The 11,366-nt window shown below is 35.7% G+C and overlaps 1 protein-coding gene across 1 annotated transcript in view; it reads left to right on the top strand.

Annotated features, from left to right (window-relative positions):
- Window positions 1-11,366, top strand: part of SPIRE1 (spire type actin nucleation factor 1) — a 207,688-nt gene that overhangs the window by 163,533 nt on the left and 32,789 nt on the right. Inside the window, exon 9 of the mRNA XM_023523983.1 lies at window positions 6,434-6,606. Within this exon, the coding sequence (XP_023379751.1) occupies window positions 6,434-6,606 (173 nt within the window). The remainder of the gene's footprint in view (window positions 1-6,433; window positions 6,607-11,366) is intronic.

Raw genomic sequence — 11,366 nt, 5'->3', positions numbered from 1 at the left:
ACTTTGAGTTGTAAATATAAGTTGTTCCTTTCAAAGCATCTGCCAAAAAACATATTGAGAGATACTTGCATTCTATTAAATTTGAGTGTTAGAACTCCATAGGCAGTCTACCTGGAATGACCTGGGGAGATATTCCGCCTGATATGCCTGTCCTTCTCTCCCCACTAGCCCTGAAGTTCTGTTCTCTTATGACTACAAAGGTGCCTGTCCTCCCTGAGCCTGAGTCATAGAATAGACAGTCCTGGTAAGAATTTTGGGCTGTAGTGAAAATAGATAATTCTCACTGTCATGAATATGCAAATTCATCAAATCTTTGTAATAACATTTTTTAAAACATTTTTATTGAGGTATAATTTACCTACCATAAAATTCACCCATTTAAAGTATACAATTCAACAGTTTTTAGTATGTAATAAAAATTTAAAAACAAACGATTTCAGCAGGAAATAAGTTTATTCTTAAGAAATTAACTATGTGCCAAGCACTGTTCCGAGCACCTTTTTTTTTGTATGAAATCATTTAACCTTCATAACAATCCCATGAAGTACTGCTATTACCATTTTACAGATGAAGTAACTGAAGCACAGAGAGGTTAAGTAACTTGCCCAGAATCACACTGCTAGTAAGTGGCAGAGCTCAGATTCAAATTTAGGCATTCTGGCTCCTGAGTCCTCTTTTCAACTACTAGGTTATACTGCCTACAATAGACAGTTTATTGACAAATTGTAATGCTGCTAGTTCTTGAATGAGATTTTTAAATAAAATATTTCACCTTTAAGCAGAAAGCCAAATTTTCATCCTGAATTAATTTTATAAGAACATATTTATCCTTAAATTTAAAGATTTTGTATGTTCCCTGAAACCATGTTTTTAAACATGACTATTTTTTTCTTTTAATACATTTTATATTTAAGTCAAAAATCCTATCCTATGATTCTTTAAAATGTGTGTATCTTTATCATGCTTTTATTTTGAACGTGTTCTTTAAAAGTTTTTGTTTTTCTTTTATTGTTACTCCATTTCAAGTCTTGGTGATAGAATTGAAACTAAGACTCATGGTTTCATTATATTTTAGATTTTTATTCACTGCCTTCTGCCTTAAAGTCTGAAATGTGCCACTATTGCTCTTGTTGAATCTTCCCCCATTTTTCGCTCTCCTTGTATATTCCTAACAGCTGAATTATTTTCTTTTTATTTTTGTTTTCTTTTTTCAGCAGTGCGGCCACTTAGCATGTCTTACAGTTTTGACTTGTCAGGTAAAAAAAAAAAAGCGCTTTCACACCTGACATGGATTTCGTGGTTTCCATGAAATACATTTCATTCATCTGCTTGTTTAAACATGTCAAAAAAGAAAATTAAAAGGCTTCTTCTAAGCTGTGGTCAGTAAAATAAAACTTTCTGGTTATTGGAAAACAATATACTTTTAAAAAATTAAAACTGCAATAAATCTGTTGCCTACCAAGGGACTATGGAAGAACTGTTATGCCATACCTATGGTTATAGAATATGGCTGCCGATCCTTATAGTTGTTGTCACTCACCCACACTCTTCTAAAGCAATAATGTCAAAATCTAAAACAGAACTTCGCCTGAGAGAATAGGAAAAACTTTCAAGAAACAAAGTTTTGGCTTTTGTTCTTTTTTAAAGCATTTAATTAACTACACAGCTACTTTAGAGGACTACTGCTCCTCAGTTGATGGGCAAGAGATAGCTTTTCTAACACTTTGCTCCCTGTAGATAGAGCCCAGTCGCAAATGATTCTGAGTGCTGATTTAGCGCAGGGGTCCCCAGCCCCTAGGCCACAAACTGGTACTGGTCCGTGGCCTATTAGGAACAGGGCCACAAGCAGGTGAGCAAGGGAGCAAAGCTTCATTTGTATTTGCAGCTGCTCCCCAGCAGTAGTGTCACAGCCTCGGCTCCACCTCAGATCATCAGGCATTAGATTCTCATAACAGCACTGGTCCCTGGTGCCAAAAAGGTTGGGGACCGCTGGTAGAATATAAAAACAGAACAGCATTGTAACAGCTTTGGTTGTAATATGTGTCCTTGGTTTGTAGTACAAGTTTAGACCACTTCTGTTAAGTAGACAGAGATTAGTAGTGAAACAAGTAACTATTAGTGACGAAATTTGATCCGTAAAATCAGCCCTCTTTTTAATTTGAGTTTTTAAACTATATATGAGCGATTTTTCCAAGCCAATTCAATCCCAATAAATTATTTTGCAAATTAGAATTTTTAAATTTGGAAGCTGCCATAAAATGAGACATGTTGGGACTAATATTTTCTTCCAGAATTTTCTTTTATATGCCATGGAATTGTTGGCATGCAAGTTCATATTTAAAGAGCCAGAGAGGTCTAGTATCATAGTCTGTCTATGAATATTTACTGAGTATCTTTCAACTGCTAAACTAGTTCCCAACTGTTTTTTAAATTTCTGTTCATATTTATGGATCTCAGGCATGACTACTACTTTTGACTGACCACTGAAGAGCTTTTTCTATTTTCTTTACCCATTTGAAATGTTTTTTATTTTATCAACCATTTTCAGAGTAATCTTGTTTAAAAAATTGGTCTGGAAAATAAACTCAGAAATGTTTTGGAAGATATACGTTACTGCTAATCTCCAAAAGTTGGCGATATATATTACAGACTCTGTCCCCTAAATATCTACTAAAGATGTTTCCTTCATTTGGACTGTATGGGAGTGGCTGGCTACCTAAACACAAATTAGGCACAGGTGGCTGATCTAGACAGTTTGCATGCCCACACATACATTATATATAGGTGTATTTTGTCTTCTTATAGGTTATATGATGGGTTCTGTGTTGGGAAGAAGGCTATTGGTACTTAACTCCCTTGATATAAAAGAGTAGCAAAACATTTTTATTTGCTTTCACACTTATCGTTTGCTATAATTTATTTTGTACCTTACTATACTTCACGATTTCCATATACTTCATTCTCGATTTCTTGTGCTACTTTTATGTTTTTATCATAGCATTTTAACTAATCAATTAAAATGTCCCAATTATAAATGAAAAATATTGATACATTCTTCTAACCTCAATGCAAAGATTAGAATGCATTTCTTCTCTAAGCTGAAAAATTAAAGAACCAAGGAGTAAATATTTAAACATGTAATATAGATAATCCTCTAAACTTAAGTTTAGAATAAGTCATAATAAGTTGCTTAGATGTGTCTTAGAAATATTATTTCTTAGTGGAAAATCTTAAAAATTCATTCAGTATTAATTAAGGTAAGTATAATTTCTTTATCCAGTGCAAATATTAAATATATAATCTGTACCCCAGTTATATTTCTTCCAACTAAATAAGGCAGCAGCTGGTATATCTAACACATAAAGTTAGTACATAAATTATTTAATATTATGGTTATGCATTTTAGATTCTGAACCTGTGACCTCTAGAGATATGTGACCTTAGAGATATGTGACCTCTAAAACCATGTCTAGCATCTTAAATATTTTGCTTACTTATAAATATCACCAGTTTTTTCTCAAGAAGTTCTGTCTTATAGAAGTACAAAGCCTTATCTAAATGTTTGGTTTTCTCACTTGATACACTGAAACAATAATGAGGATTTATTCATTTGAACAGAAAAGAATAATCAATCTACTTAAAAAATCTCTTAAAAATATGTTCAACTGGGTCTTTCACAAATATGTAATATGTAATGAAATCACAAATAGTATTAGTCTTATATGTGGAGATTATTCTGATACCTGACTTACATAGCATATTTTTTATTAATTCCATTTGTCTCAAAACTTTCAATTTAGTACAAGTGTTTATTTTGCTAGTCTCAGTCGGTGAGCTCAAATACAATGTTTAGGCAATTAGAAAGCTATTTGGTAATTTCTCAAATCCCCTGCATTGAGAATGAAATGAACTTATATGAAATCACCTCATGTCATTTGACAGTTTTTTCTAAACTTCAGTTCAGATAATACCCTCATGATTTTTGCCAGACTTAAGTTCTTGTCACCAGTACTATTTAAATTTTTTTAATCTACCATAAATGACTTTTTAAAATGTCTTAAGCAGAAACATCCATAAAATCATATGTCTGATTTAGTAATTTTTTTTTCTGAAACATTATAATAAATATATAGCCATTAAACTGTTTCCTTGTTCCTCTATGCACTACTGGTAGTTTCCCCCTTAGGGAAGCTCTGACCTGGTAGAGTAGGAACTTGAGCCCTGGGAATCGGAGTCTGTTCTTTTTCTCACTTTACATCTGGTTTGGGAGCCTTGCCTGGAATATGGTTAGCTGAGAGGGGTGGGTAGATGTGTGTAATTTTAACTTTGTGCTTTCTCTTGAAAGACTACTACAACAACGTGAACATTTCTATAGGAAGTGCATAAAATAATACACACTATAGAATAAGATTTTTTAAAATATACTTCAAGACTATATTTAAACACTACCTTTTTTCTTGAATAAGAATTAATCAATTAGCCCAACCATTTCCTCCTTTGCTTTCTGGAAACTTTTAAATTACTCTCCTAAGTGTGGCAGCCTACTGCTTTCTACACCTCTTTATGAAAGATTTATTTAAAGATTTTAACCTTTATAATTTGTGTAAAAACTTCCCGTTTTTGCCTTTTCATCTTCTTCAGTATTATACCTCCTTCCCCAATTATATGTTTGTTCAAGTTACTTAATACCAGGAAAGGTAATAAAAAATGCTAACATGCATAGTGCGCTGCCTTTATTACACACAGAAAAAAAAAAAAAGGTAAAAATAAAAAAGTATGTGTTGTCAAGTTTTTTATTACAAATTTTATGTAAAATGATAAATGATTAACAGGTATGTCTGTCTTTTTCCTTCTTTTTTTCCTTTCCTCCTTTCTTCCTTACTTACTCAGTCCATAAGGGCATGTTCTTTGGCCTTCTTGATCTCTTAAAAATAAGAAGAAATTGTAAATACTAAATTAGATATGCATCATTTATAATAAGTAATTTACATGATTCTTTTAAACAATGTCAAGGAAGGCTATGTTAGAACACACTTATATACTGAATGTTTCCTGGACATCTACTTCTTATGCTTCAAGCATAGAGAGGTCGGAGGGGAAGCTACTATAAATAGGACATTCTTATATTTTATAATAACTTCAGTTACAATGCCTTCCCCTCCTAAAGGAGCATTAATCATGTCTTTTTCACTTTAGTGCCTAATGTACCCTTTCTCTTCAACTACAGGGCCTTCATAGACTGTTCCATGTGCACAAATCAGTCCATGGCGCTAGTCCAAAACTTAAATTATGCAGTAACTGCTTTTTCTTACTTTTAAATATTCTAATTTAGTAGTTATTAAACTTAGTCCATGTTTAACACTTCATTTGAAATACTGAAGAAAATTAGTTCCACTTTCATTGGAAGATTACAAGCTATAGTACCAAAAAAAATTGGCCTTTATAATGAATACTAACAAGATTCAGGTATCAGCTCTGCTATATACTAGCTGTGGCTAAATCACTCTGAGCCTTAGTTACTTACTTGCTAATGGAGGTACAACTCAGTGTTAATAATTGCTAACATGCATTGTGCACTGCCTTTATTATACACAGCATTAAGTATTTTATATGCAGTTGATAATTTAATCCTCACAACAAACCCATGTCTGTTTTTAGCACATTTTACAGATGAAGAAGCAAGAAGTTAGGTAACTAGCAGCAGAGCTAGACTTTGAACCAAAACCCTCTGCATCTTACTGTACTGTATACTCTATACTCTGTACTCTACTGTAAACTCTGTGCTCTATAAGCTATACACTGTGTACTCTGTAGTCTGTGCTCTGTATTCAGTACTCTGTACTCTACACTCTGCCCTGTACTGCTGCAGTTTTTTCATTTGTTATATTGCCTTCCCATCCAAGCTTAAGCTCTGATAATCTAAATCAGCTTCATCAGAGGGAATGTATCCCAGATTCTTTGAGTTCATGTTTATATGAATATAGATTATTAGCTATTTTAAATCAAACCATTTTCATATCTTACAGCCATATGCCTCACAAGGTTTTATGCATGCCATCACTTGGATCCATCTATCACTAGCTCTTTTGAGTCTATAAAGTAAAACTTAGCCTCTCTGGGCCACTGAAAAATAAGGAAGTTGAAATCAGCTATTTGTAGGATTTTTTCCAGCTCTAAATTCTAATCTATAGGTGTGACTATATTAGTCAGTTAAAAATTTCCTTTAATTGAATCCAACAGTTAATGTCTAACAAAAATATTTTTTACATATAGGCATTATTTTATCAATCCTCTGTGTTGTATTTGTGTGACATAGACATGCCTTGTCACCTAGTGTGTGTTTCTGAGTGCAGGTACGTGGGAAAGTAGGTGTGGTCCACTGATTACCTTTCTTGGCTCAAGAAAAGGTAAGCTTTCTTCTTTCTTTTACCAGATGTCACTACTCCTCAATCTCCAAAGAACATTGTGGAAGCATCAATGCTGAATGGAGGTTTAACGTCACAAACGAAAGAAAATGGGTTACGTGTGGCACAGCAGGTGCCAGCGCAGCGGAAGAAGCTTCTCAAAGCTCCAACTCTGGCTGAACTGGACAGCTCTGACTCCGAGGTGAGGCCCTATGGGGTCGGTTCACAAATCTTGATTCTAAATTCAAGATGCTAACTCTCTCTGACCCAGTTTACTAATCATGTTGCTTCAATTGTTCCTTAATCTCATCCCATTTTTCAAACAATAAAGTTAGGATTAAAATTCATTTGTTTAGTAGGAAATAAAACAGTGAGTTACTTATTGTTACTTAGGAAAGACCAGTATTGCACCCATAGTTTATAGAATAAGTTTGAAATATTGGTATAGTCTTAGATTATAGTGGGGTTAAAATAAGGCAATAATTTTCAAACATATTATCTTAAATATCTTTTCCTTTATTTTGGGGAAGGAAAAAGTAAAACATTTTCATTAAAAACAGTTAATACTGTATTATAATTATCCACTTATTTCTTCTCTCAAACAGACACACACACGCACACATACACACGCACATACTAAAGGTTGTTCTTTTCGTAATAGTAGTAACAACAGACAGGCCTCAGAAAGAAAACTCTGCTGGTGTTCTCCAGATTTCATCTTTCAAGGACTGCCCTGTGTGAGAAAATCTCACCTCCTTCCCGATGCTAATGCTTCCCAAAGTTCTCAAACCTCTGTCTGCAGCATTGGTATTGTATATCTCCACTACCCGATCCTCAAAATCAACTCGTGTTAAATAAAATCATGTTCTTGCCTCCCTTCTTCCTTCTCCCTCTCCCCCTCCAAACCAAATGACACACACACTAGCTTCTCATCTTCTGTTTGCTCTCTTGGTAGCTGGTTCCATCTTCTCCACATTTATCAAAAGTAGAATATAAGGAATTATTCTTTAAGACCTCTCTCCCTAATCCAGGAAATTTCAATAATAACAATTTTGTTACTAAATGTTTTTCAGACATTAAGAATAATAAATATCCTTAGTACTGCCTGACTTCAGTGCGCACTCTCACACATGCCGTTGCTCATCAGTCCTATCTTACCTCTCCTCTTCCTAGCTTTCCCGATTCCATCTTGCGCACACCAACAGAGTCTGTCATTCCTGCTTGAAACCTTTTGAAGGCTCCCTGCCACTTACAGGATTAAGTTCATGTCCCCCAATAAGATGTGTAAGAGCCCTGGTGATCTGATGTCTGCAACACTTCTCCCTGCCCCAGTCTATACTTCAGCCACACTCAACCATATGTTCTTTTCTGCACATTCCTTCGTTCCTCAGCTCTTTGCTTAGCCATGTCTGCAGTCTACCCTCACTCCTAACTCTTGTTTATCCTTTAACACTCAGCGTGTACCTCACCTCCTCTTTTCCCTGATACCACTGACCCATTAGGACTCTCTTCTCTGTGATTCCATAGTAAACTTCCTATCTCTCTGTGATCTTAAGGCACTTAACAGCATAATGTCATTGTCTATTTCTCTCTTTTCCACCAGCGTGCAAGCTCCCTGAGAGCAGGAACTGTGCTGAATTCATTTTATATCCCCAGTTCCTAACACTCAGTAGACACTCACATAGTTAAATTTATACTAACCTTTGAGAACAACAGTTTAAATTAAAAAGACATCTAGCTCTGCACTGTCCAGCATAGTAACCACTAACCCCTGTGACTATTGAAATTTAAAATATATTAAAATTAAATAAATTTAAAATTCAGTTCACTTGTAGTTCTTAAGTGCTTAATAGCCATATGTGGCTAGTGGTGACCATACTGGATGGTATGAAAGACAGTGCCACCCTCACAGAGATCTCTGTTGGTCAGCACTGGTTTATGGGTACAGGGAGCACTCTTCCTTCACACCCACTGACCCACTTTTAACTCCTTTCCTTATCCTTTCACCTCCTGAGACAAGACTATACATCAGGCCATCATGAAATTATCAAGCAGTCTCTACAATCTTCTTAAGTTGTTCTTTTTTTGAAGATACAGCACTAAAGTCCCAAATCCAGATCTTGAGATGATCTGTTAGACACAGTTCTCTTAATCAGAGGGAGGCCATTTTTGCACATTTACCCATCATCAGTTTGAATATGAAGCAAGAAATAAGGTGCCGAAATGAGAAGTGTTAGAGCTAGGTTTCAGCTAACTCTGACCTTTGTCATGCTACTGGTTTAAGTCTGGATGAGTCATAGTTCCGTAGTTAGTGGTAGTGGAAGTCTGAGATTCATAGAACAGAGTGAATGATCTTAGAAAGGGGCCTGGAACTAAGCATTTTCCTCTCCCTCTTCAATTTAAAATTGATATTTTTAAGTACTAAAGTAGACTAGTCAAAAAAAATGTAGACTAGTCAAAGATACTAAATGTGGGAATGCCAATGTTCCCTTTTTTAAACTTCTGAATATAACGTTTAAATTCTAAATATGTTTAAACTTTAACATTTAGAAAACACAGATAATCAGAAGCCTTCATTTTTAAATAACTATATTTCAAACTTGGGCTTTGTAAAAATTGAAGTTTTAGTAGTTTCTGCTGATGAAATTTGGCTTTAGTTTAATAGTGGTAGATTAGTTGTGCTCATCCTAGAAAGCTCTCTTACCTGTAGCTGCTTTAAGATTATCTATCAACTGATTAAAGCCAACTCAGAAGAATGTCAGTGGTAAAGCCTGATGGTTGACTGACTGTTTCTATAGACGTGAAAAAGCACCTCAAACTCAAACCAGATTTCCTTACAGTGTGAATCAGTAGGGACAGTAGTCCACCTGGAACCTGTCATGGGTTCTGGCTTTGGCTGTGTGGACAGGACACGAGGACAGGTCCCTCATCTTGTCAGACATTAGTGTCCTCCATCCAAGATCTTTAGGTCTCTTCCAATTCCAGAACTTGGCAGTTCTACCCAGAAGTATGAACACAGAAAAGATGTTGAGGAATTATGGTTTTTCCAAATTGATGGATAAGTATTCTTTCCCCAGCCTAATAAATTCCTGATGTCAGGGAATTCCTAAACCAAGATTGATTTATCTCTGGTCATATTTACTCACTAATAAAAATGACCACAAATACAGTTAAATACATCCCACGTCACATTACCCAAACTGTCTCCACTCATATTTTATAGTAATGTTATTCCCTAGTTTTTATATATTCTGTAACTCTTCTTCTGTTTATTCTTTTCACGAGTTTCTTTTTTTTTTCTGGTGACACTCGATTTTTCCCATTCAAATATTTATTGAATGCCTTCAATGCCTTCAGTAATAAGGAAGAGACAGAAATGTGATGACCCTTGTCCTCCATTGCTTATAGTCTAAATGGAAATAAAAAACATATACCTAAGAGTCATTTCACATGTTTAGTGAGCGCCTGCAGCCTACCTACCAGGCACTGTCCAAGGCTGTGTAGTGCGTGACATAGTGTGCCACCGTGGGAGCTGTGGGGCTGGAGAAGTCTCATGGAAGAGGTGGGACTTGGGCTGTAGAAGCAGATGAGCAGAATAGCCTGACAGAGGCTTTCTACTTTGTCGTGTGACACATGCTCTCCAGAGTCACTGTAGGTTTCTGTATTTCTCCCCTACTGACCTGGACTTTCCCTGAGGGCAGAGGTACAGTCTCATTCAAACCTCTCTTTATGTCAGCTGTGCCAACTTGTCTAACGAATTCTTGGCAGAGTTTGCACCGTAAACAAGATTAAGTCGAGGCTCAGAGTTATAGTTAGAGGAGAGCACAGACCAGTTAAGAGGAATCTCAGAGAAGGCTAGTCTTTTTCTTCTATCCTCTCAGTTTTATCACCTATTTCCCCATTTTTCTTCCTTCCCTCCCATTAATAAGTGTCTTCCAAACCTCTTTTTAAGCACCAAAACTTTTTCTTCACATCAAACCTATAGAAGTACAATGTCAGTAAAAATGAAGGGTGGAGACTGGAGCCCTGCCCACCCCACTCCCCGCCCTTGACCCCCCTCCCCAGTCTTCGGGGTCTCCGCCAAGACCTCAGAGAGTAGTGTGAAATTCCTTTTCCATTCTAAGAGGAAGTGTTCCACTAGGAAATTACAGCACTCGGCTAACACTGAACTTTTCACCAATAAGTCTGCCTGCCTCCCCTGCTCCTTGCACAGGATGCTTTGCCCACCCTCCATACCGAAGCCCTTGTAATGATTGAAAGAGAGACCAGAACCTCTCCTTAGGGAAGAAGCAGTGATGTTTCCAGCTGAAAACTGAGCACTTTATGCCCTCCTTATGTAGGAACTGCTATCATGCATGTTTAAATGTCTCCTATTAACTTAGCAGTCTTGTCTCAATAGAGATTTTTTTTCACGTTTTAAGAAATACCTTCCAGCCGCTAAAATACCAGCTGTATGGTAAACTCTTCTGTAAACGATCTAATTTAATTTTCTCTTCCATGGAGATTTCATGTTAAGAGAGATCTTCCACCATTCCAGTATATCACTTCTGCTCACCTATACAGGCATTTTTTATTTGATTACATGATCCACCAGAAATTTCCTATTCCTCATTGCTGTCTTTGATGTTTAACATAAACTGGGTCCAAATTATCACAAGGAACAGTTTGCCATTTAAATAATCCCTATTTAGTTCTGAATTTCTTGTAATCAGTCAATATATTGTTATAAATCAAATATTCTTATGAAATAGAATATTAATGTATTTACTTTATCAATATAAACACAACTACTTTATGTAGAAACAAAAATTCCTTCTTAATAATTTTAAGAACTTTGAGACACTGACTTACATTTTAATTAATGCTTTAAGTTCGTAGTGTAATCAGGGAAATACATTTTTTTCCTTTTTGTCAAGAACTCCAGTTGCAAAACCAGCAAACTGATTTTTTTCTCTTAGTTAA

Source organism: Pteropus vampyrus, unplaced genomic scaffold (assembly GCF_000151845.1).
Source record: "Pteropus vampyrus isolate Shadow unplaced genomic scaffold, Pvam_2.0 Scaffold434, whole genome shotgun sequence".
NCBI classification, from domain to species: domain Eukaryota; kingdom Metazoa; phylum Chordata; class Mammalia; order Chiroptera; family Pteropodidae; genus Pteropus; species Pteropus vampyrus.
Note: the sequence above shows the minus strand (reverse complement) of the source record. Positions and strands in the feature narration are given on the sequence as shown.